Source organism: Mytilus californianus, unplaced genomic scaffold (genome assembly GCF_021869535.1).
Source record: "Mytilus californianus isolate M0D057914Y unplaced genomic scaffold, xbMytCali1.0.p SCAF_4, whole genome shotgun sequence".
Lineage (NCBI taxonomy): Eukaryota > Metazoa > Mollusca > Bivalvia > Mytilida > Mytilidae > Mytilus > Mytilus californianus.
Window position 1 is genome coordinate 35884653 of NW_026262690.1, and position 27636 is coordinate 35912288.

At 32.1% G+C, this 27636-nt stretch overlaps 3 protein-coding genes across 16 annotated transcripts in view; 1 reads left to right on the forward strand and 2 right to left on the reverse strand.

Moving 5' to 3' along the window:
- LOC127698225 (complement receptor type 2-like) overlaps nucleotides 1-16207 on the reverse strand; it is a 42696-nt gene extending 26489 nt beyond the window's left edge. Inside the window, exons 1-5 of the mRNA XM_052201582.1 lie at nucleotides 16164-16207; nucleotides 7366-7468; nucleotides 4353-4550; nucleotides 3794-3945; nucleotides 2005-2128 (exon numbers count right to left, since the gene is read on the reverse strand). Coding sequence (XP_052057542.1) covers nucleotides 2005-2128; nucleotides 3794-3945; nucleotides 4353-4550; nucleotides 7366-7450 — 559 coding nt within the window. The 5' untranslated portion in view covers nucleotides 7451-7468; nucleotides 16164-16207. The remainder of the gene's footprint in view (nucleotides 1-2004; nucleotides 2129-3793; nucleotides 3946-4352; nucleotides 4551-7365; nucleotides 7469-16163) is intronic.
- Nucleotides 16208-16222: 15 nt separating this feature from the next.
- Nucleotides 16223-22075, forward strand: LOC127698232 (beta-1,4-glucuronyltransferase 1-like). 2 transcript variants are annotated; one of them, XM_052201590.1, is made up of 4 exons: nucleotides 16223-16293; nucleotides 17200-17257; nucleotides 18912-19996; nucleotides 20688-22075. In XM_052201590.1, exons 3-4 carry the CDS (start codon nucleotides 18977-18979, stop codon nucleotides 20877-20879), a joined length of 1212 nt encoding a protein of 403 aa, XP_052057550.1. In that variant the 5' UTR covers nucleotides 16223-16293; nucleotides 17200-17257; nucleotides 18912-18976; the 3' UTR covers nucleotides 20880-22075. The 2 variants fall into 2 exon arrangements, with proteins under 2 accessions (XP_052057550.1, XP_052057551.1); XM_052201591.1 differs by lacking the exon at nucleotides 17200-17257 and having other exon boundaries at nucleotides 16232-16293.
- A 379-nt stretch (nucleotides 22076-22454) lies between these two features.
- LOC127698239 (putative 2'-deoxynucleoside 5'-phosphate N-hydrolase 1) overlaps nucleotides 22455-27636 on the reverse strand; it is a 30642-nt gene continuing 25460 nt past the window's right edge. For 12 of the 13 annotated variants that reach the window (XM_052201605.1, XM_052201614.1, XM_052201609.1 and 9 more), the window contains exons 3-6: nucleotides 27155-27331; nucleotides 26317-26382; nucleotides 23707-23817; nucleotides 22455-22961 (exon numbers count right to left, since the gene is read on the reverse strand). In XM_052201605.1, the coding sequence (XP_052057565.1) occupies nucleotides 22852-22961; nucleotides 23707-23817; nucleotides 26317-26382; nucleotides 27155-27290 (423 nt within the window). In that variant the 5' untranslated portion in view covers nucleotides 27291-27331 and the 3' untranslated portion in view covers nucleotides 22455-22851. The remainder of the gene's footprint in view (nucleotides 22962-23706; nucleotides 23818-26316; nucleotides 26383-27154; nucleotides 27332-27636) is intronic. The other variant, XM_052201615.1, reaches the window with a different exon arrangement.

Consider the following 27636-nt stretch of genomic DNA (forward strand, 5'->3'; position numbering starts at 1 on the left):
GGACAAAGGAAGATAACTCCAATTTTATAAATTACTTGATTTTTAGAAGAAAATAAAAATTTTGCAATTTTCCATTTATAAAGGGGCATAACTCTAGAACGGTTAGAGTGACCCCACCAAAATTCAAACTTGATCTGTGTTTTGTGGTAATAAGCATTGTGTATAAGTTTGATAACATTGGTTGAGGCAAACTCAAGTTAGAGAACGGAAACCAATTTTTGGACGTACGTACAGACGGACAAGGGGAAAACTTAATGCCCCCACCGCTAAGGCAGGGGCATAAAAAAATTTTCAATAAGAATTTTTTCCATAATCGTTCAGGCCTGGGACGCTGCCATCCCCCAGGCCCCCTACTTACAAATTTTTTTCCAGTGGCTATGCCACCATCTTATGGTATAGAAGTAGTTTGTATGGAATTGTAAGTAGACTACCTGAACAGTTGACTTCTTGTACAGTTCACTAACTTCATTACCTATAATTCATATCTAATCTATAGATTTATTTTCTTTCATACACAATCAATGAGTGAATTTGTTGTTTTCAGATGATTATTGATCAGATTTCAACAATGAAGTTAATTTTATGCCTTCTTCTGATTTTTTATTGTGACATCATACATACCAAAAAGGCAACTATTGTATGTCTATTGAAATTTATCAGAAGGCAACTATGTCTGGTGATATCTAACAGAAAGACAACTATGTCTGGTGGTATCTAACAGAAAGGCAACTATGCCTGGTGATATCTAACAGAAAGACAACTATGTCTGGTGATATCTAACAGAAATGCAACTATGTCTATTGATTTTTAACAGAAAGGCAACTATGTCTGATGATATCTAACAGAAAGACAACTATGTCTATTGAAATTTAACAGAAAGGCAACTATGACTGGTGATATCTAACAGAAAGACAAATATGTCTGATGATATCTAACAGAAAGACAACTATGTCTGATCATGATGACATCTAACATAAAGACAACTATGTCTGATGATATTTAACAGAAAGGCAACTATGTCTGATGACATCTAACAGAAAGACAACTATGTCTGATGACATCTTACATAAAGACAACTATGTCTGATGATATTTAACAGAAAGGCAACTATGTCTGATGACATCTAACAGAAAGACAACTATGTCTAGTGATATTTAACAGAGAGGTAACTATTGTATGTCTATTGAAATTTAACAGAAAGGCAACTATTGTATGTCTATTGAAATTTAATTTCAAAGGCAAATCTGATGACATCTAACAGAAAGACAACTATGTCTGATGACATCTAACAAAAAGACAACTATGTCTGGTGATATTTTACAGAAAGGCAACTATGTCTGATGATATCTAACAGAAAGGCAACTATGGCTAATGACTCTCATAAAAAGGCAACTATGTCTAATGACATCTTACATAAAGACAACTATGTCTAATGACATCTAACATAAAGACAACTATGTCTAATGACATCTAACATAAAGACAACTATGTCTTATGACATCTAACATAAATTAAAGGCAACAATGTCTAATGACATCTAACATAAAGTCAACTATGTATAATGACATCTTACATAAAGACAACTATGTCTGTCAGCAGATAGAATTTGTCTTTCATGAAAAACAATCTATTGACTGTATTGTTACAAACCTTGTTATCAGTTACTGTAACACTATCTGTAGTTACTAACCTTGTTATCAGTAACTGTAACAATATCTGTAGTTACTAACCTTGTTTAACAGTTACTGTAACACTATCTGTAGATTGTTACTAGCCTTGTTTAACAGTTACTGTAACACCATATGTAGATTGTTACTAACCTTGTTTAACAGTTACTGTAACACTATCTGTAAATTGCTACAAACCTTGTTTAACAGTTACTGTAACACTACCTGTAAATTGTTACAAACCTTGTTATCAGTAGCTGTAACTCTGTTTTAGATTTTTACTGACCTTGTTTAATGGTAACTACATGTATAACACAAACAGTAGATTTTTACTAACCTTGTTTAACAGTTACTGTAACACTATCTGTAGATTGTTGTCCAACAGAATTTATCACCTTCAGTATGAATGTATATACACCTTCCTGCAGATTATACACCTCTAAATATTGTGTTCTTGTACCCTGGAAAATAAGTTAATAAAAGAATTCAAGGAACAGTATTTGATGCCAAAATGATTTAAATCTGAGATTAATTAAGACTTTGAATAATGTTATCATAAAATAATCGCACTTGACCATGGAACCTCAAATAATGAATTTTTTACAAAATTTAGTATCAGTATCATGTAACTGTGCCAATAATACAGATTTTCTTTCAAGTTAAGAAAATATGGAGGTGTGGTATAACTGCCATGTACTAAAAATGTAAATAACTACAGGTCAAGACAACATAATATTCCTATATATCTCAAGTAAGTATGAAGACTAGACCTTGAATCTGTATTTGAATTGTGAAGAAATTATAGTCACCGGTAATGCAGTTTTTTACTTTATATAATTATGCTTTTGAACCAAGTCCCATAACTCTAACAAAGATAAATATTGTCAGAAAGGAAATGGACCATTAGATAATCAATTCATATTAAATATTTAATTAATAGGAAATAATTATAAGGTAATGCATACTTGAGTTAAACCCCAAGTTTAAAAAAAATCCATTTCTAGTACATGTATAACCAAGGGCAATAACTCTAAATCTCTAAGTCTAGTGATCTTTAGACTTACCCCAAAAAAGGTTGGTTTTCATATCACAAAAATGACTAAAACCCCTAAAAATCCTAGCTAAAACATTAACCCTGCAGCAATAATATAGTATTAATTAATATTGGTGTTTTCATAATGGCCCTGTTATATGTCCAAGGTATGTTATAATGGTCGAGGATGCCTGTAATGGCACAAGGCAACGCCGAGGGACATAACAGCCTACAAGGCCATTATAACTTACAGAGGACAAATAACAGGGTCAATTTGAAAACACCCATTTCTTAAACTTTTATTAACCAAACCGTCAATGCGTAATATTTAAGCAAGCCAAATCAGTTTTTTTTTGAGAAATTGTATATATATAATTACACCAAATGCAATATTAAAAAGAAACTTTTAAAGTGATGTGATGAAATAACATGTAAATGTAAATATAGTTTTATTGTAGTCCTATTCAAAGCAATTTATGGCATGCAAGATTTCATTCTGGATTTTAAAACTCAAAATTAAATAAATTGATACACATCATGGAAAGTATTATATAATTATTAACTTGACAACTGGGTCAAATAAGATAAGTCATGATTCTTGGGAATTTTCAATTTCTTAATGTTTCTTTTCCCCAGAAATGTATTTGAATTGATAACAACTGAAAATATGTAATAACCCTGATTTTTCATAATGTCCCTGTTTTTTCATAATGGCCGTGTTTTTTTCATAATAGCCCTGTATTAATGCCCTGTTAGTCTGTTTTTCTTTTATTAATAAAGTGGCAGTGTCATACATAATGCACTAAACTGGTTAATAAAAGAGTGTAATTTTAAAACAATCAAATGGATGGACAAAGGAACAATACATTGTATACATCTGTCTTACAGTGGCATATGCATAGAATGATACATGTAATAGTAATAATATGTAGCACTTTAACTAGTACAAAACATGTAAATATCCTGTATGACATACATGTACCATATACTTATCTAAAAAAAATATGGAGTTGTAAATTCACAACACTGACCACTGAACATCCCCTTTTCCTGGAATCAAGGATTCAAACAAGTTTTTAACAACATTAGATACCTTTAAATCAAGAGTAAGCTGTGGATCTTTATTCCACCAATGGTAGGTAATTGTATGATCATCATCATAACTACCACTACCATTTAGAATAACATAATGTTTAGGTAAATATATCACAACATCATTTCCAGCATCAGCATGAGGTTGGTTATCTATAAAAAAAGGAGGAAAACAATTCAGTCATTTTTTTGAAAATTTGTATAAGGTTTGGCACTGCTGCTGTATGTTTTAAGTACATAAAAAAAACATTTCAGAAATACATGTAAAGGAGATATAAGAGAGAATAAATGGGGAATGTGTCCATGGGACACAGATGATGCCCCTGCTTGCATATAATGTTATAAAGGGACATAACTCAAGAACGGTAAAAGTGACGCCACCAAAATTCAAATTTAATCTGTGTTTTGTGGTAATAAGCATTGTGTATAAGTTTCATAACATTTGGTTGAGGCAAACTAAAGTTAGAGAACGGAAACCAATTTCGAGATGTATGAACGGACAAGGGTAAAACTTAATGCCCCCTCCACTACAGCAGGGGCATAAAAATGTAACAACTTACCAATTTTTTCACAATATGGCAACTTGACTGGACTCCATTTTGAATTATTACATGTAAGCTTCATATCCCCTATTAGTTGGTAACCATCCTCACATATAACTTGTGCTATTGATGGTTTAAAATCAAACCTTTTAACATTTCCATGTTCTATAATTGGTAAAGAGGAACACCATTCCTTCAAATCATACCGAGATTTATCTGAAATAAAGAATACATTTCTACATGTATATCTGATGATAAGGTTCATCCATGTATATCATTCAAACTCTTTCAAACTGAAGAACTAATTATAATTACTACATGTAAGGATTCTATATATCTAAAACACTGCTATCAAATGTTGAAGATTTTATGTAGCAACTTAAATCTAATAGCATATGTTTCATATTTCAATCGCTCTGGTAAATGCTTGTTCGTTTTTATATCAAAACCTAATGATACCTACTAGTCTACTCGTATAACTTTGTAGAACAGATATAAAAGTAGTTTATTGGATGATATCTTACCAACCCCATGAGTAACCTTCATAACATAAAACCACGCTGTGTGAATTAAGCACTTAAAGTTAATAAATTGCTTTGCCGAGCACAGCTCGATACGACCACAGAGGTCCAATCCTGAACAGTTAGGGCAAAAATGGACACAATATTCGCGCTTGATACAGGTCTGAATTTGGATTGTAATTAAATATTTGACACATACCAGTAATAGGTTTCGGATACAGAATAACTGTAGTCAAAGAACTTAGAATTAATTATATGATTTGAATTTATATTCAATTTTTTGCATTTGTGCAATATACACTATGCTGTTGCGAATTGACCCCCCCCCCCTTTTTTTCAAAAAAAAGATATTTGAAGAAATTTTCTTTTTAATTTCTGAAATCTGAGAAATTGTCCCCTCTCACAATTTCTTTTTTACCCCCCCCCCCCCCCCCCCATTCCAAAAAAAAAAATTCTTTCCCTCAAGATATGGTCATAATCTGAATTCAAATTTCCAATGGAGTTTGCAACCATAATTACCAATTAAAATACATCATAAAAATCTTAAAATAGAAAATGACATACATAATCATGGCTAAAATTAATATTCCTTAATCAGCATTTTTAAATAGTAACTTCTAAAAATAAATTGACAGCTAATCACCTCAAGACAATATAACATTTCTTTATACACAATTTAAAAGCAGTGTAAGGGAGGTAATCCAAACTTAACATTGTACTTTTTTTTAATTGTCCATTAACCAGGAAACCCTTGTTTTCCCCCTTTTTTGTCCCTAATTCCTAATCGGTTTGAGCCATAACCCCCCAAAGCAAATCCTAACCATCCCTTTGTGGTATGGAAACTTGTGGTATAATTTCAGAGAGATCCATACACCGTTCCACAAGTTAATGTCTGGAAACTAGAAAAATGCTTATTTGGGCCCCTTTTTGGCCAGTAATTCCTAAACTGATGACTATAACCCCCAAAATCAATCCCAATCTTCCTTTTGTGGTTATAAACCTTGTGTTTAAATTTCATAGATTTCTATTTACATTTACTAAAGTTATTGTCCGGAAACCAAATGTCTTTGGACAACGCTGACAACGTGATACCAATATACGACTGCAAAATTTTTTGCGGTCTTATAAAAATATCATCTCCTTATTCTAATGAAGTACATATAGTTTTCAAAAAAATTTTATCAAGGCTTGAAGCTGTTGCCATATAAGTGCTTAACATAGATCCATCTTTGTGCATGTAATGTTGCTTCACGTTATATCAAGTGCCTGTTACATTTCACTTATTAGCAAAAGATGAAACATTATCTTGGTGAAATTCAATTAAGTATTGTATTCTAATAATATTATTCATACATTTTCTTTGTGCGGATTTAAATATAAATATTATAATTTACTACAAAGGTCTTGACAATTCATGTAAGCATAAACAGTAGTTTTTATTTCATATACATATATCATGTATATAGAAAGTATTATTTTATAGAAAAGAAATTTAAGAAAATTTCCAATTTCATGTAATTATTTTCTTCTTTAACTATCACAAATCAAATATTACGAAAACCTTTTAAAAGTGTGACAAAAATATCTTTATTGTAGGAAGAGATGACTATCAGGGGAATTGACAAGGTGACAGCAATATATAATTATATAGCTCCGGGGCTCCTAGAATGGGAGTAAAACTTTACTTTAGTATTTATGTTAAAATTTAAGCCATTGAACAGCAAGGTGAAGGTCATTTGACAGTAAACTCATGGTCTCCAACATGCATTTGCAGTCTGTGCCAAAAATATTTTATACCTACGAAAAGCATATTACAAGAAAATACTTCTTTATGTTAAACATGTTAAAACAATTTTTGGCAAATTTCACCTGAATTAACAAAATTTTTACTTAAAACATGCTTAGAGCCAGTGGTTATTAACAATTGCAATGGGTTAAATATTTAAAAAAAAAAAAGGAAAAGTAGCAAAAAAATATTTTACAGTCTTCTAGAGGACAGTTAATGGTCCCTATTAACATGTAGGACAGGATACATGTAAATATTCATTTATGCATATCCTAAGGTAGCATTCTACAAATTGTGGAAGTTTCCTCTAGTCTCATTTAGCAGGAGTTGTATTGAGATATAGGAGTAAGTAATTTCAAAATTACCCATTTAACATATATTCCTTAGTCAATAGGCCAATTTTCATTCGTATTTCACAAATTATTTATTTAAATTGATATTACAGTGTAGTTGTTTACATCCTCCTCCTTTTGGCTCTGGTGGAAATATACTCACTGGCCAGCATACCACATCTCCTGGTGGAAAGTTTACTCACTGGCCAGCATACCACATCTCCTGGTGGAAAGTATACTCACTGGCCAGCATACCACATCTCCTGGTGGAAAGTATACTCACTGGCAAGCATACCACATCTCACTTTTTATATGCAAAGATCTTTAAGTGTCTAAAGATGTGTGTACATATTTTAGTTTAAAAGGTTAATACTATCATAAATATATAATACCATTAAAATTTACTGCATCTGCAAGATAATCCATGAACTGCAGCCATATTAACAAAGCAGTGCAGATCCATTCCTTACAAATCATCTTTTTAAACTATACAATCTGCAATTATAAATTAGAGGCTAAGCAGATACATTAAACATGTTATATATCAATATACAGGTTGTAACGGATGAGTACCAGTATTGTTTTAACCATGTTAACATGATTAAGATATAAGGTACATGTAACATGACTTTTAGACACATGTGAGAACTAAACAAACAAAACTGAATAAACAGTTCATTCTAAATTGTAAAAACATTCATAATAAATAAAAAAAAAAAAGATGTTGCTCTATTGTCTTGATTGTTTTTTTAAGATAGCAAGTACATGTAGCACTTAATATCAATTTGCTGGATTATAATAATTAAATTATGCATCTGAATGCTCATATACAGCAGTTCCTTTTTCTAAATTGCTATTATATCTTGCATTGAAATAAGTGAATTTAAATGCAAAGTTATAAATAAGAATTATATATTCATACAAAGAATGACAAATAATGAATTGGGGAATTTCAGTCAAGTTATTGGATGTACATTTTAAAGAAGGAAAACAATATATTCAGTGTTAAAATTAAAAAATCAAAGCACTGTAAGCGCTATAGGCAGTTAAACTAAAAACATGATGAAAACTGTGGCAGTGTTGGTTAAATTGTTTATCACAGCTTGTTATATCTCATGTTTCAGATTTTTTTTGTCATGTGCTGTACTGATTTCCACTATCCTACACACTTTTCTCTAACAATATACCATTTTTTTTTTCAAACGCTTATTAATCATTTTTAAATTACTTTAAAATATGTATCCTTTCGATGATTGAATGTCTGAGAAGATGTATGTACACTGTCCCAGGTAAGGGGAAGGCCTGGCGCCAGTAAACATGTTTAACCCTGCCAGATTATGTGTGTGTGTCTGTCCAAAGTCATTCAGTGGTTGTCATTTGTTGCTGTATATCATATTTATTTTTCATTATTGGTTTGTACATAAATCAGGACGCTGGTTTTCTTGTTGGAATTGTTTTACATTTGTCATTTCAAGGCCATTTACAGCTTTATACTATGCAGTATGGGTTTTGCACATTGTCACAGGCCGTATGTGACATACAGATGCTTACTTCTATCAACTTCTCAATACACTGATGAATGAATTTTTCTTATGCAGGAATAATATCATCAGAATTAAGGTTTTCCACAGTGGTGTATAGTTTAATTCCACTACGTTCTAAGAGTTTTCATATGCCACATTAGCATTTTTAGTTAGATCAGCAGGTATCACTCCGTACAAAAACTGATTTAATAATACTGGGAACAATCTAAGGTGTGGTAATTTTATTATTTATCATGCATGGATCATATTACACAAAAAGATTATGTTGTTGGGCTAGAAATGCTTTTAATTTTCTTTTACATTATTGTACTTCTAAGTGTCCAAACTATTACATTTACATCAAATTTAATACAAATATTTTGTCCGTCTTTTTTAATATATTTATATTCTTCATTTCTTACATACTTTATAAAACATATTTCATGTATCTGCACATTGTATCCTCATTATGTATTCAAACTATCTTTATATAACTGATACATGGGTTACTACTTGTATATACATGTATATTGATAGTGTGCAATAATACGATGTACATGTATCTCCCACATTTTGTAGTAACAGTTGCACAGACATATCATAGTTCTGATATTATCATTAGACAGCCTCTAAAAATAGCTGGACCGTTACAGTAAACTCCATGACAAATTATATTCATGTGTTGTAACCCCTGGCAATTTTGTAAAAAAATCCTGTCAGAATTCTGAACCAAAATTTGTCTGACTAGTCTCCATATGATAAGACCTGGTAAAAATTTTCATATATACATGTTCTTTGATCATATCTGTAGATAAACATGTATAACTATATTCAAAAACATCAAAAAGGTCTAAAGTTTCATAGAGGTCATGGAATTATTATGATGACTAGTCAATGCAGCTACTAGATAGTATCATATATTTTACATGTATGTCTTGTCACTTCTAGGATATTAAAGCCAAGAATTGGAATCTAGCTGAAATAAAAACAAATACAAAAATTTATATTGTTTATTTAGACATACAATCATGATAAAATGTATTTACACAAGTTTTGTCCATGAAATTGAAAAGAAATCATTATGGGATCATGGGATATTCTTTTTTTTAGGGTCAGATCAAAGTTTGATTTTCGACAAATTAAAAAGCAGTTTGAGAGTCAGAGAGATAAAATTATGTTAAATTTTTATTTCTTTCAATCAATTTTATACATACAATGTACATGTCATTTAATATACAAAATGTAGTATGCTCTAGTCTGCCTCTGTTGTAAGTTGACTCATGGTCTCTGATAGGTCTATCAGACAGAATTATATTGTGAATACCAAAATTTAGCAGTTAATGTTTATTTGAGTTGACTTTTAGTGGTATCAGTTGGTTGGCGTGGTACGACTTTGCAATAGTGTGAGTTGACTTGCTTCCCTGTGGAGAACACTGAGTTTGTTCAATTTAAGTTCTACGGTACAATGACACAAATCAGATAATGCCTTACTTTTACAGCAATCAAAGGTGAGGTCTGATTGACCTGCCTTTAATAAATGTAAATGACCCCGACCCCTCCAAGTCCATGATGTTACTTGAGATCTATACCAAGATTGGAATAAATAAACGGTTGGTCAAACATTCTTGGACTTTACACTTATTGAAAGATATGGCTTCTTTAAAATTAGCCATAAATGAAGATTTTCTTAAGGCCCAGAAATAAAAAAGTTCTGGTTTAGAAAAAATGTCATAAACATTGAAATGTCAAAGTCGGACCACAGGCACTTGTTTTTATGCGTGGGAAGATCCACTATCAACATATATTATGAGCTCCTAAATCTTCCCATGGATATAAACAAGTGCCTGAGAGTCAGACACTGGCTTCATGTCACGGGCATGATCAAGATAATGTAGATCGAATTCTTCTATCCACATATATTTCCCAATTCACATTTGCTCTTTATTGATTTTCGCTGATTTTATACATTTTTCAGACATCCGTACCTGTATACAGTAATATATGAATGGGTTTTCTACATTTTCGTGTCACTTACTATGATCACACGATCTATCTAGGTCTAATATCCATATCACATTCTACTGTCATTCTCTGCAAAATTGACATATTTACAAGGTCTCACTAATTAGAGACAAGAAGCGACGAGAAGCATCATGAAGTACCTAGGGCTACTAAATGCAACAGAATTTAAAACTTCACAAAACAGAAAAAAATCAACTGTAATTAATTGACTTTTCTTAAAATTTAATATTTTAATAGTATATAAACTTTCTTATCTCTAAATTTATCCTCTTGTTGCAAATTCATTCTTCCTGTCGCTAACTTTTTTCTACTTGTCGCTTATTGTCTCTACAATCATCTTTTCGCTTATTAGTGAGACCTTCTTGATTTCTGGTTTTATTTCATTCATAAAAACAAGTGTACATGTAAACACCACCTGTTGGTACATTAATACTTGACAAGGTCATTTATGTGAAAAACGGAATAATATAAAAGGAAGAAATTCAAATGTGAATACACAATTTATTAACACTCATCTCAAACAAAAAGAATATCATGATTAACAATAATTACCTTTCTATCATTAGAATCCTCCAAATTTAAGAGGTACGTTAATTTCGTCTTCTAAGATAAAATTGCAGCTAAATAAGACTACTGTAATACGCATTGCCGACAAACAATATTCCTACGACTTTCGCCATTTGGGAAATGTAAACCTTGTCTTTACAGAAATTTCGGCGATTAAATGTTTCATACAATTGTTCTTTGACATCTTAGCCAAAAGTACAGGGGAAAATAAACTACATAAGGATTTCTATTGAGCACTACTTCCTATGTGCAACTTCCAAACTTTTGGGTTGTTCGACGATCATTTAAGGTTTTTCTGGTCATATTTTTTGTATTCCAGAATTGATGGTATGAAAAAAGTGCCCAATTAGTTATTAATAACATATTAGCCAGCTAAATAATAACAACAGCACTTTTTTCACCATTCAGTGGGAAGAACACAAATGTAGGGTGTTAGCATAAGGTAGCTTAACTGCCTAAAAAAGTCAAAGAAAAACAATATATTCAGTATTAAAATTTTTAAAAAATGACATAGAAAAAAACTGAAAAATAATATTGTCTGGTCTCTATTTCTCATCTGATTATCATTAGATTCTGAAAATTCATACTTTTTATCAGCTCTCAATAAGCAGTCAGGGGACTTATTGAAATAAGTGATTTTTAAATCACTTATTTAAGTAGCAAATTCGAAGTTTTGTCACAAATTGTGATTTTGTAGTTTTACCAAAATTTTAAACACATATAGGTTTAGATAATATCTTTTCATTAGTAAAATTGAAAAAAATCAACTTTTTGCTTCTTTTAAGCAGCAAGGTTTATGCCTTTGATGCAATCATTTAGCTGCAAATTCTATTTTAGTTGAAAATATGCTATAATAAAATGCTCCGCAGGGCGCAGCTTGATATGACCGCAGAGGTCGAACCCTGAACAGTTGGGGCATTCACCTATTATGGTCCAATATCCAAAATCTTAATACATGGTTAGATTCAGCATATCAAAGAACCCCAAGAATTCAATTTTTGATGAAATCAAACAAAGTTTAATTTTGGACCCTTTTGACCTCAATGTGGACAAAGTTGATAACGGGGCCCAAAAATCAAAAATCTAAATACATGGTTAGATTCAGCATATCAAAGAACCCCATATATTTAATTTTTGTTGAAATCAAACAAAGTTTAATTTTGGACCCAGATTTGGACCAACTTGAAAACTGGGCCCATAATCAAAAATCTAAATACATGTTTAGATTCAGCATATCAAAGAACCCTAAGAATTCAATTTTTGTTAAAATCAAACTAAGTTTAATTTTGGACCCTTTGGACCTTAATGTAGACCAATTTGAAAACGGAACCAAAAATTAAGAATCTAAATACACGGTTAGATTCGGCATATCAAAGAACCCCAATAATTCAATTTTTGATGAAATCAAACAAAGTTAAATTTTGGACCCTTTGGACCTCAATGTGGACCAATTTAAAAATGGGGCCCAAAATCCAAAAACTAAATACACGGTTAGATTCAGCATATTAAAGAACCCCAAGAATTCAAGAATAAAACCCCATTGAAATTGGTCAAGAAATAAGCAATTTATACGAAGTATCTTCTTTTGCACAATACTGTGCAATTAAATATTTCTTGCTATTGCGCAATACTGTACAATTGACAATTTCTTGCGATTGCGCAATATTGTGCTATTGGATATTTCTTGCTATTGCGCAATACTGTGCAATTGAAGATTTCTTGCTATTGCGCAATACTGTGCAATTGAAAATTTCTTGCTATGCACAATACTTTTTATATAATAATTTACACATCCTGTTTGGTGTGTATCTCCTACCATATCATTATTATTTGCTTTTATATATACTTCAGAAATAACCAACTTAAAATGGAAAATTTTAAAAGAAAAAAGAAGGAAAAAAAGAAAAAAAAAGGAAAAAAAAAAAAATCCCCCCCCCCCAAATTTTTTTAACCCCCTTATGATTCATCACCTCCAAACTCAATCCCAGCCTTCCCTTTGTGGTATGGTACCTTGCAGTACAATTTCAGAGAGATCCATACACTTGAACACAAGTTATTGTCTGGAAACTAGAAAAATTTGTTTTTGGCCCCTTTTTGGCCCCAAATTCCTAAAATATTGAGGCAATTACCCCCATCATCAATCCCAGCCTTCCCTTTGTGGTATGGTACCTTGCAGTACAATTTCAGAGAGATCCATACACTTACACACAAGTTATTGTCCTGAAACTAGAAAAATACTTGTTTTTTGCCCCTTTTTGGCCCCTAATTCCTAAAATTTTTGGCAATTACCCCCATCATCAATTCCAGCTTTCCCTTTGTGGTATGGTACCTTGCAGTACAATTTCTGAGAGATCCATACACTTGAACACAAGTTATTGTCTGGAAACTAGAAAAATGCTTATTTTTGGCCCCTTTTTGGCCCCCAATTCCTAAACGTTTCGGCAATTACCCCCAAACTCAATTCCAACTTTCCCTTTGTGATATGGAACCTTGTAGCACAATTTCAGAAAGATCCATACACTTACACACAAGTTATTGTCATGAAACTAGAAAAATGCTTGTTTTTTGCCCCTTTTTCCTAAAATTTTGAGGCAATTACCCCCAAAATCAATCCCAGCATTCCTTTTGTGATATGGAACCTTGTGGTACAATGTCAGAGAGATCCATACACTAACACACAAGTTATGTCTGGAAGTTACAAAAATGCTTATTTTTGGCCCCTTTTCGGCCCCTAATTCCTTTACTGTTGGTACCATAACCCCCAAAATCAATCCCAACCTTCCTTTTGTGGTATTGAACCTTGTGGTAAAATTTCATAGAGATCCATTCACTTAAACTAAAGTTAGAGTGCGAAAACCAATGTGTCTTCGGACAACGCCGGACGACACCAGTTTTTTGCGGTCGTATAAAAATGGCTTTACATAATGAACTGATACTTTCTAAACAGATTTTTCCCAGCAGTGGGAGTATTTTTCCTGTAAAGTTCAAGGTTTCATCTTATAGATTATGTAATAAAATTCTACTGTTCCCCATCAAAATTTCACTGTTTGGGGTGTTGAAATTAGTGGAGGTTATTAAAATAATGATACTTAAAGAAGTGATTTTTTGGAAGGAAATTGAGGTATGATACTTAAATAAGTGATTTTTATGTCATTATCCTAGATTTAGTACAAGGTCATCACCTGACATGACCCGGTCATCCTATCAACACAGATGTTGGTTCTGATAATTTTAGCAACATAATTAGTCCCTGGATCATTAGTATTCTATATTTAAAGCTACAATAAAATTAAATCACTAAGTCTAGTGATTAATTTGTACTACTTAAATAGGTGATTATTAAAGAAAGACAACTCTTACTTCCAACCTTTATGGACATAATGTTACTTGAATCAGTGATTTAGAAACTGATAAGTTAAGCAACAGGAAATACTCAATTTAATTACAAAATTACCACTTTGAACTTTTCTAATTAATTCTCAAGTATATGGTTGATGTATTATATATATATATATATATATATATATATAAATTATGAAAGTTGTGACATTTCCTTTCATCTCAGTTTAACTTTTAATGTCTGAATGTTGTTAAAAATTATTTAATCTTTTTATTTCAGTAGTTCTCTACAAAACCGTGAAATCTATATTTAAAATTACACAATTATCATGCTTTATCAACACACAACATAGCTTAATTAGATCATTACAGTATTTACTTCAAACAATTTTAATATACACCCTTTTTCTAGTATTGTAGTATTTTTTTAGAAAATAAATGGAGAATGTGTCCCCATGGACACAGATGATGCCCCCGCTTGCATACAGCATTATAAAGGGACATACTCAAGAATGATAAAAATGACGCTACCCAAATTTGTACTTGATCTGAGTTTTGTGATCTCATAATGTTTGGTTGGGACAAACTTAAGTTACAGAACAGAAACTAAAAATATTGCAATTTTTCAATTTATAAAGGGGCATAACTCGATAATGATTAAAGTGAAGCCACCAAAATTCAACTTGATCTATATTTTGTGGTAAAAAGCATTGTGTATAAGTTTCATAACATTTGGTTGAGGCAAACTCATGTTAGAGAACAGAAACTAAAAATTTTGTAATTTTTCCATTTATAAAGGGGCAGAACTCTAGAATGGTTAGAGTGACACTACCAAAATTCAAACTTGATCTGCATTTTGTGATAATAAGCATTGTGTATAAGTTTCATAACATTTGGTTAAGGCAAACATAAGTTAGAGAACGGAAACTAAAAATTTTGTAATTTTTCCATTTATAAAGGGGCAGAACTCTAGAATGGTTAGAGTGACACTACCAAAATTCAAAGTTGATCTGTATTTTGTGATAATAAGCATTGTGTATAAGTTTCATAACATTTGGTCGAGGCAAACAAGTTAGAGAACGGAAACTAAAAATTTTGTAATTTTTCCATTTATAAAGGGGCATAACTCTAAAACGGTTAAAGTGATGCCACCAAAATTCAAACTTGATCAGTGTTTTGTGGTAATAAGCATTGTGTATAAGTTTCATAACATTTGGTTGAGGCAAACTCAAGTTAGAGAACGGAAACCAATTTTGGGACGCATGTTCGTACAGACAGACTTAATGGTATATGCAAGATGCTCAAATATCTCTTTAAAACATTTTGTGAAAAAAACTGCATTATCTCAATTGGTTTATATCACTATATGGCATACGGTGGATTATACCTCATTTGAGGTATAATCCACCAATTAATGGTTACTCCCGACCTGTTGTCAGTCTTTGAACAGTTTTCTCTAGGAGTTGAACCACATGACTTTGAAATCTTAGCAATAAAGGTCTATAAATATGTCAAACTCGACTACCACACTTAGAGTTTCTCTCCAAGAGAGGATCACTAGTTTTAGTGGTTAATTGAAGTAAAACTATGTTAATAATTGACGGATAGCGTTTATTCCGACCAAAAAGGTCCCGATTCAAAATAAGTTGTTGTAGTGTTGATCAGGGATACTCATTCTATGGTTTTTATGAATAGCAACTACTAGCCACCTCAATATTGAAAGTAAATATTTTCTCTACCTTGCTCATTGTTAGTCAATTTTTTTTCTTGTTGTTACGCATGCCCTTGAAGCCGGAAACTGGAATTGTAAACAATGGAATCATTCCGAACGGACACCTGCATTATTTTACTCGTTTCCAAGGGAATCTGGTTAGTTTTACTGTGCATAATTGCCTTTCCTAGAGCCTGCCAGAATCTTTTTTTTTATGTCTCTGCTTTTACCAGTGTATACAGCATACTAATAAGCATAATAATGTCAGAAAATTGGTTTATTTATCTGTGGGTTGAGATTGCAGAGCAAGCACGACAAATACAGAGAAGATCAAGTAATTATATTAGCTCTTCAAAAAGCTTGTCTGACATTAGCATCAAATACTGGAAGGTGGTGCAAGTTCTGGCAGAGACATATATATGTCTTTAGTATATATGTCTCTGGTTCTGGTATAGGTTTAGGACTTCAGTTGAGGAGGGGCTTACTTATATTGTATTTTAGATTGGGCTATCTATTGTTACAAAAATTCAGTAAAGAATTTGGAATCCCGTTTTGTGATATGTAAATGTTGTTTTATTGTACATGTCTATATATATAACAGATTATTATAATTATTAATTATCACATTTTTGGTTAAGTTTTGGTCAGGAGACTTTTAGTTCTGTAAGACAATTCATATGACCTAGCTGTTTGAAATATATTAATGCCTTCTTTGATAATTCCTTGTAAATGTAAAATACAGAAACATATACATACTAAGGAAAGAAATCAGTTTTTTTCTAATACAAGAAGAAGGACTACAAGTGAATTAATTCTATATGCCCAATGAAAAAAAACCAGCCCACTGGAAACCAGAACACATATGTATTAGACGATTGGTACAATAATGAGGAAAAGGTAAAAACACATGTGATTTAAAAATTACACAATTTTTATATAATACATCACTCTGAAAAAAAACCTTTAAAAATTTAAACAGCCAACACATGGAAGCCAAACTGTGATTGAAACAGATGTTCCCTGAATGAATCTGAATTGATATATGTTGGATGTTGTGATTTCAGACCAGATGAAGCTACAATTCCAAAAAAGACAAGTTTTTAAATCATCAACTTTGAGATAGTAAGCTCTTTAGATATAGAAAATCTATAAACCTTTCCAATTTCAAGTTTGCTGAAAAGCTTCAAACCTATCCAATTCCTTTTTTTTATATCAAGCTTTTTAAAAGGCTATTAGTTGTCTTAATAAAATTATTTCAGTTAAAAATATAATTTTCCAATTTGAATTCTAATGGTCAAATTGAAAGTCCAGGATTAAATTTTTAACATAACTAAACTAATTTTACAAAGTTCAAAATGTAATTTAAGTATGTAAATATTTTTGCATAAAGTATGCATTCAATGGCATACAAGCTATTTTACTTTTCATTTGCCAATCATGTTTTTTTTTATTAGGAAAGAACACTGTTTGATTTAAAAAAAAATCTGTTCACTTTACATTGAAAAAAATTATGTCTTTGGCCTTGAGAGGGAACCGAGGGTCACATGTCCAACAAATAGACGATACCTCATCATACCAGGTCACGTCAACATTGTTGCTGAAGGGATTTTGCGAAGAAATTCATAAAAACACCAGGCAGGAATAAAACAGTAGCAGTGAAAACAGATATTTAAAAAAATATTTGCAAGAAAATGCATAACTTGTCTTATATAAATTGGTAAAAATAAAAATAAAAACTTCATGCTAAGTACTTTGGAATATGCACATTGCAGATAATAAATATTTATGCATGACATCATGAGTTATAAGTGGAAATTACCGAATGTCGCGAAGTTGCAAGCATGACGAACTTGTAACATCGATGAATAGTTCCAGGTTTGGTTCATTTTTATCCGATGAAAATAAGCTCAAACACATCGCTAATCTAATATTGGGTTGCAAGTCAATATGTCATCCTCATTTGAATCCATATTCATGCAACCTTTTTTTAGATGTGTTGTGCGTAAGCTTCGGATTGTCAGTGATTGAAAAGAATTAAACTTGGGAAGGCTGCAGCGAGAAAATTGATTTTCTGCTTGATTCGACCCGCAAAATATCAGTCTCTTTCAGTAATAATAGATAAAAAATAACTTTATAAGTTGTATGAGTCCGAAGCGCATTTCTAGATAGACATTAAGAAGGAATGCTAAAACCAAAACATTGCAGGCCATGGATATATAAATGTGTAGAAACGTAAGGCAGGTCATTAATAGACGATTTACATTTAATTTATATGTTTTTTATCATGAAATGAGATCAAACAGAACCAGAGACATATATACACATGTGTATAGACATATATACACATGTGTATATATGTGTCTGACAGAACCAAGAAAATCGACATTGTCTATTGGTATTTTATCTTTACCTGTCTGTTAATTAATGGGGTCCCATTTCAAGGAGGTAGAAATTTACATGTCAATGGGTCACAAAAATTCATCTTTTGTTAAGAGGTCTGTAAAGGCTGTCTTTCCCAAATTTGTATGTTGAGAACCCTCCGTGAAGCAAAGTCAGCACAATATAGCGACAAAAAACAACACAGACAAATCCGATGCAACAAAGAGCTAGATAAAAAAAACTGCTGTCCTGATATACTATGAGTCGACAGCCACAAGGAGGGGAAAATTATATGCCTTTCTAAGAATATCAAAATAAAAAGTCTTCAAATTTAGTTTTTTCGTTAAGTTTAAATTTATATACAATGTACATATATTTCATTTTATTGTTTTGATAGATATTGAACAAGACAACCAAGCAAAATACAACTATATAGTATCATGAGTTTAAGAGGAAATTAACATGGTATTTGGTTTTGGAAAGATTGACATCGGAAAAGTCATAGCATTCCTGGTTTCAATTATAATTCTTATTCAAATCTGGCACATAGGCATGTTGACAAAACATGAAAGGTTGACATTTCCAAACAATCAGAAGAACGAAGGAGAGCATGGAAAAATTCGATTGTTGATATCAAAAATTGAAAACGCACATGTACTGGATAGCAGTGGTTCTTATAATATTATCACAGATATTTTCCGCCATGAGGATTCAAGTTCAACTTTACAGAATGATGTAACACTGGTTTCTCAGACATCAAGCAATAATTTAAATGATGTGATTGCCCTCAGTGAAAGATGGGATGGTGCAATCTCAATTTCCGTTTTTACGCACTTTACAGATTTCCAATTTGCTATGAACAAGCTTATACATCTGCATGTATGCTTTCCCAAAATACAAAATCGTGTTCATTTCCATCTCGTATATCCTTTAAATAATGACATTCCGCTAGACAAATTAAAACAGAATTTTGTTAGCTCTAATTGTGAGATTTCAATGAAAACTTTTCACAATCAAAATTATGAAATTGAAGGAATAGAATACCCACATAATCTTTTGAGAAACACAGCAGTGAAATTTTGTAAAACAAGCTATGTGTTTCTTATTGACATAGACATGCTTCCAAATAAATATTTGCGAAAAGAATTTAACATGTTTGTACAATCTTTTAAAAATGATTCTGTTGTGTTTGTTGTGCCTTCCTTCGAATCAAAAGATGATGTCGCAATTCCAATTGACAGGACACAACTTTTAAGGAATTGGAGATTAAAGAAAATCAGACCGTTTTATTTTGATGTTTGTCGAAAGTGTCAAAGGCCTACAGACTATGATCAGTGGCAATATCTACCAGACTCTAGTCATTTAAATATAGCTTACTTTGTACAACGGGACGATGTTTACGAGCCATTTTATATCGCCAAGAAAGATATCCCATTGTACGATGAACGGTTCAAACAGTATGGATACAATAGAATTAGTCAGGTATGATGCACATACATGCACATTTTCGAGAATAGAATTTTCTTTTATATGTATTTACACTGATTAATACACTACAGTGGCGAATCCAGAAATTTTCATAAGGGGGGCCCACTGACTGCCTAAGAGGGGACCCACTCCAGTCATGATTCAGTGGTTCCCTAAATAATCAACCAAATTTCCCCCACAAAACGGGGGGGGGGGGCTGGAAACCCCTCTAAATCCGCCTCTGCACTAACAAGGTCATCAACCTACTTCTTCAGAAGAAAAAAAACTAAATGAAAAAAAAGACATATACAGTACATGGCAATATACGGTCGTTATGAAAGGCCTTTATTTCTTTGCGAATACTTAGACGACACCTTTATTTCAGCTATCACGGTTAGATATATGTGGAAGATACCAGGACTAAACTTTTGTACGCCAGACATGTGTTTCGTGTACAAAATACCCATAAGTGATGCTCGAATAAAAAAAGTGGTAGTAAGCATGGTCATCTTATTCTAGACCCTTAGTTATATGTACATCTGACATTGATTTGTTTTAATTAATTGTTTGCAACAGTGCCATATAGCAACAAAATTAGTGATTCCGTATTAATTATTATGCCATGTAAAATGATCTAAAATATATCGTCGGTAGACTTTAAAATGGTTTTGTATTTTTTTTAAGATTATTTTTAATTGTTTTGCAGGTATGTGAAATAAACATTGCTGGCTACAATTTTGGGGTTTTAAACAACGCTTTTCTTATACATAAAGGATTCAAATACAGAGACGGCTTCCATAAAAACAAAGAAATAGAGAATAACAGGAATAGAGACTTGTTTCAACAGTTTAAAAGAGAACTCAGAACAAAATATCCAAATTCAAAACGTTCTTGTTGATATTTTCCATGAATTTACACACTTGTTTATGAAATATTTAGGACAAAATGAAAATTTTTTATATTTACATAAATATTTATCTGGTCGACGATTTTATTTCAGTATTGAGAAATAGGAGCAGCCAAAGCAACTTTAAACACTTCGAATCTTGAAGCGTTGATTTGTTTGAGATGGCAACAGGATGTCCACTTGATTTGTTCTCGATTTCTTTCAAAATGTCAAGAACCTGTTCATAGTGCTAATAAAAGAAATGTCAAAAAATTATGTCGAGAGGTCCACATGATTTAAAAGTATCGACAGCCACCGTTTTTTCCTGATCGAAAATACTCTCCTCGTCATACAACATATCAAATTCGAATTGATTTTTAACTGGCAGGTTCAACTTTGATTTCATTATGTTCTTTCTTTTATTGGAGACAAATGTTAAACCAGGTATTTTCCCAAGAATTGCCATGAAATTTCTAATAGCCGGGACAGTTAGACATAGTTTGAACTTTATATATTAATTTTTTATCATAAGGCTGGCTTTCATACGGAAGTAACAAAAACTTACTGTTCAATTAGCCGATATATGCGTTTCGCTTTGAACATGTTTATGACGTTACTAGCGGTTCGACTGAGGTTACCGGACCCTGCTAACTTGCTTGTCCCATAGTGTAATATAAAACGTACTTTTTACCTTTTTTTTTAATTCGGAAAACTTTGTCGTTGCCCTTTTCATAATTTTTTAAATTGTAACACCATGATATTCGTTTTGACTATCAACATTATATATATATATAAATGCACGTCAACTTGAAATTGTATTCTGCATGAAATTATTTTCCTACGTCTTAAACTGTAAGCATTACATAAGGTTAACTTTATCAAATCCTTTATTCTCTCTTGTGTGCGTTTGAACCTCACAATACAACAAAATCACCTAAAAACGAGCACGACAACTCTCTTTTTTTTATCCCTTTTCCGAAACATGATGTTCTGTTTGGTTACCAGTTGCTGTCCATTTAAAAGGGGAAAAGCGCCCATCTTTATCCTTTAGAGAATCAATGAGAACGAAACGAATTCACCCTTTGTGATTACTAGTACCTTCTTTTTCCTTAATCTAAATGTCTGTTCATGAAAATGTGTTTATATGCATTTCTGAATTCATCATCTGTTTATACATATATATTACAGGAATAAAGCAGAATACGTTAGTTTTCTCGTTTGAATTGTTTTAAATTTGTAATTTAGGGGCTTTTTATAGCTGATTATACGGCATGGGTTTTGCTCATTGTTGAAGGTTATACGGTGACCTATAGTTAACTTCAATGTCATTTGGTCTCTGGTGGAGAGTTGCCTAATTGGCAATCATACCACATCCTATTATATACACATAATCTATATATAAAAGCAACACAATTATCATATGGAATATTGTTGTGTAAAGATAAAATGTTACTCATTTAAAGCTTTGTGCATACTGCTAATTTCTCAATATTTTAATGAAATTATTGTATCAACAAACCAAATAAGAGTCAAACTGGTCAAAGACAATAAGGTATTATAAGACTTTTATAAACAAAAAGTACTGTCTGACCGTCCTAATACTTTATTTTTTGAGAGTGGCTATATGGTGAATACAATGTTGAAAATTAAAAAGAATTTAAAGTTAAAAAGTTAAATAAGTTAAACGAGTAAACATACTGTATATGTATATATTGATATTATGTATGTGGTTTATTACAGAATGTGAACTCCTACACCAAAATACATATGGTCCATTTTTGTTCAAGTAAAGTGGCTTGCACCAGATATGTATGTGCAATAAAACAAAAGACTTTTTCCAATTTCATGTAAACAGCTATTATGCCTTAGATTGAAACAAAACATAAGCTCATTGTATTTGCCGTAGTCACTTTCAAAACAGTTTCAAAATGAACGAAAGTAACAAACTTCCATCCCGTCTTTGTGGCTGGCATTTATTGGTATATCATGAATTTGTAAAGAAGACTTTTAGAATGTCTTTAAAGTCTTGCCCGTCATAGTATTTTACCGTTACGTTATGACTATCATGCAGACCTGCTATCATACTGGACAGCTCTAAAAAGGAAAAACAAATCTAATAGTCTGAATTTTACAAATACAACAAAATGAATGCGTAAACAGCAGATTATCTAGTTACATATATTCAACTTTATTAACAATGCATTTCCATTTACTGAGGTAAAGATACAATATTTGTAATCTTGTTTATTTTTCACTTTCAAGTTTGTTTTTTTTTCGATATCAACATATAATCACGTTAGGTTTTAATTACTGCTGACAGAAATGACCTGAAACATCTGACTTTATATTTTACTGACCGGTATTCTATTTCCACACTTTGTAAAATATTGATCCGGCTTTTGAAGTGATTTTTCATTATTAAAATATTGCTGTACAAATGTATCTTTGATATAATTTTAAAACTTGACAGCCTAACAATGATTGTGGTTACAATTTGCCATGTGCATGGTTTCAGATTTATAAAGGCGAACGCCTTGTAATACGTAATCTGCATACTAAACTGAATCATCGGAACGAGTTTTGTGTTTTTGGTCAGATTTCAATTTAGTAGATTTTCTAGTCTGTCAGATAGAATGTGTGAGGGAGTATCCAGAGCATCAGGTCAAATACTATTGTAGAATGTTGTGTAGAAAGTGGTGGAAGGCTGCATTGTTGAAGAGCTCTCGATAAAATACAGGATATTGTTATCAAAGATATTTTATTAGATTTATTAAAACAATTTCCTGCATATCTTTTGCTTTGTTTAAAAGTAGTAAAAAATCTAGACTAAACAACATACTTCTTCCTGAGTTAGGTCGGAAAAGGCACAGGATTTTCTTATCCATTCCAACTGCTCTTCCGATCTCATAACCAACACCAAGCGATGGCTGTGTTACTTCTGCAATTAAAACTAAAATGGAAATTTTAAGCAGTAATATTATTAAATAAAAGTAATTGTTTATGCTTTTCAAATTGGTATTCCGTTTAGTTACAAAAAAAATGTCGATGCATATTTTTAATCACCTGGTCCATTTTGAGAGAAAGAAAAAACACAATATCAATAATCATTCATAACGTGAGTTTGCCACTCGTGATCTTATACATATTTCCCTCAGATATTACAGTAGTTAAACCAATTAGACCGATACCAAACTTGAGTTATTATCGGGTATGACAGCAAGCCGATTCGAAACATGACGCGACAAAAGCAGGACACTTACTCTTCCGTAGCATTAACGGCTTAGGGGGGGGGGGGGGGGGGTCTGTTTGCTCAGGAATTGTTGGAAATGAATTGTTCGCTGTTAGTTTACGTCGTAGCGTGTTTATCCCGACACCAGTCTTTAAGCTTTTGATTTGACTATTTTATGTATTTCCCTGACCATCCCGACTTTCGATCCTATATTAACATAGCCTGTTTTGTATCAAAGACATCTTTATTTCTCTAATTCTGTATTCATTTTGAACGTGGTAACAAATACGAAAATTTTGCTTTTTTCCGACAATTCTTTGAATATAAACGATACAATTTTCTATCATATTTGCCACCAGAATCGTTTTCTTTAAAATTGGGGTGAAATTTTAATGTTTAGACTATGTTACGTCACTACAGTACGTCGATTAAATGAATCGATACCCGAACATATCACCACATGTTGTAATGTTTGCAGTGTCCGTTTTGTGAACACTAGACATAAGATGAGCGTAGAGACGCTTATTTTATTTTGTTTTACATGGTCACACTTTACAGATTTTATTAACAGGGATGTGCTCCTTACACAAAAACTGCTCCAAATGAGTTACGAGGGTTCTGACTGAAATAGAAAGTTTTATGGTCACCATCACGAAAGGGTTGCCGATACGATGTGTCTTTGTCTGAAAACACTAGCAACATGTTTTCGAGGCCTTTGATTTATAGATACCAGAATAATCGTCTGATATTTAAATTTACCGATTGTGTCATATTCCCAATTTTGACATTTGGGCTGAGTGTGGATTCGCACGGCGGATGGTACAAACATTATAGGAGAAGCTTATCCTTTCGACATCCCCAGTCAGTCTTGCTCCCCTCATTTTTTATACCTTAATTTGTATCTTTAAGTAAATGGATTAGATTTGAACATCGGTAAACTACTGTTGCCTCTAATTTAGACTGCACTTAAATGTCTTCCTATTGAAACAGAAATGTTTTCATCGGTATTTTATTAGATATTAATGAAATTGTTTAATGCGCATCTGTTCAGTAACATTGTTGTACTGTTAATGTTATAACACATTATTCTACAACACATGGATACAACTTTTTTGCAAATTCGTAAAATAAACAAGCCCTCAAGAATAATACAAAATTCGTCTTGCGGATTTGAATAGCAACGAATATCCTCAAAAGCCTTATCAGGGCCGTAGCGTAATGGAGGCAACTGAGGCAAATGCCTCACTTTTGAAACGACGACCAAACTTTAGAAGTGTCATTTTTTTTTTCAATTATGTATTTTACATTATCAATATGCGAGTTTCGAGTTTCAAATTATCTACCGGCACACTACATACAGTGTGTCCACTCTGCAGCAGCGATTGTAGCTTTTACCATAGCGGTGACGGTAAAAAAATAAGTGTTCCGAATACAAATCAAAATAAAAAAATTGAAACACAAATCTTAATGTCGTTACAAAACTGGTTGAAGACGGGTTCTTTAAAAAGAAAAAAAGATGAAAAAGGTAACTCATGAGTATAAACACTCCCTATAAGTATGCTGGCTTATTCCTTTCCTTGGTTTATTTTTGAATCGATAACGCTATAGTTACCAATGTTTACACTATGATCAACTCACTGAACAACAAATGCTAATCGATAAAATAATTCATTGACCAAAAATATAATAATTAGTTATAATTAATTTAAACAAAATCATGAAGCACCTTTTCTATGGAAGTCTTTAATGTATAAGGCAATTCATGATTTTTATTTATCGGAGAATCGGAAAGTTTTGATTGACCAACAGAGATTAACTTTAATATTGAAACTTGTTTTGTTACTTACTAGGCTAGCTAATAACAAAAAAACGCATTTCTGTTATATTTTTTTTTGTTATTTATTATAACTACATTGACCTCTCCCATAGTAATGCTGAAATAAGCTTCTCCCGTTTCAGGCACCCGAACCCCCCTAAAAAAAATTTCGCTTCGCTCGGCTCAAAAATTTTTCGCCTCGCTACGCTCGGCGATTTGCCTCAGTTGATTTGGACATGCGCTACGGGATTGCTTATTTTGACACAATTTTAACACCTTTTGCCTAAAACTCGGTTTGTAAATTTAAGGCAGTTTTTTTCTTACACAAACTTTCATTTCGATTTTCAAAGCTGAAGTAGTACTGAAACCCGTGATCTTCCTCACATATATGTATGTTTACTTACCATCGGAACTTTTTAATTTGGTCAAACATAACTGATGCACTTCTTTACTTCCCATTTTGATTTCATCTATAATATTTAACAAATTGTTTTTAATATGCTGAGCCTCCATTAATCGCATATGCTGAAATTGATCATTGGTATTGATATTGATTCCTTAGACTATTCATGATATCTTTTAAAAGTACAGTGTCCGGTATATCAAGATAGGAATGCAAAATTCATAATCAACAGCTTTAAATTTTTTATCTCGAGATAAAAAAAAAAATATGAATGCTGATAAAGCACAAACCTGTTACTCATTGATGCATACGATACATCTTTCGTATTCATATATAATCTTGTAACTCATACAAGAAGGACTTTTGAGTGGAGTAGCTCCAGGACCTTTGCAAGGAATAAGGACCATTTTAATAACTCCCTGTGTGATACGTGACATATATAACATATTGGAAGTTAATTTTTTTGCCCCTATCAAATATGCATAATATCTGACATAAAGTTTCATGCCGTAAGTCGATTGGCTGACTCGGCTGTTTTTTAAAACATATAATTGCAGATATGGCTAGCACATTAGGGATGAGAACACTATTAACTTTTTAAAAAGTAGTCCAAATTAACAGACCGTCATTCCGACCGAACCACTGTGCAATGCTTACCCTTATTAATAGTTTTTAGGTCTGGATAGGGTTTACAGAATAGGGAATAATGACAAAAAAATTAATGAATAGAGAAAAATGAGCAAAAAATAAAAGAAAGAAAAAAAGAGAGTAATGGGGTGTAAAAGAATAAAGAATAACTGTAAAAAATAAAGAATTAGGTTTATAAAATATTGTTATACCTTGTTCAACTGTTGGCGATCCAACGAATTCTGTCAGTACTTCACCATACTTAGATTTCAGTTCATCAATTATAGTAGCGTACAGCTCTGCGTCTTGTCTACCACCTTGAACACTTCCACAGAAGTATATCTTCATTTTCACACAGGGACTGTGTTGTAATTTATAATTTGTGTCAGCTAAAACATGGGATAGGAAATAATAGAAAAAAACCCGAAGAGTGATTTTGTTGTTAACTTTAACTTTTAGTATACAGTAAAAACAACTTTGATCTTAAACAATGAATTATATCAGTAATAGTTATACACCGAGGGATAGGTGTGTCTGGATAAGAAACCCCGACGGCCGGAGGCCGGAGGGGTTTCTTATCCAAACACGCCGTATCCCGAGGTGTATAACTAACTTACACCTAATGCTAAACCCTATATTTGTTAACATTGATTATTAAATGAAAAAGAACGGATAGCATATTTATTGACAAAAT

What these genes read in the sequence shown, in the direction of transcription:
- LOC127698232 (XM_052201590.1), top strand. Translation starts at nt 18,977, where the DNA reads ATGGTATTTGGTTTTGGAAAGATTGACATCGGAAAAGTCATAGCATTC. An exon ending in GATACAATAGAATTAGTCAG is followed by an intron (nt 19,997 to 20,687) that starts GTATGATGCACA and finishes ATTGTTTTGCAG; the next exon opens with GTATGTGAAATAAACATTGC.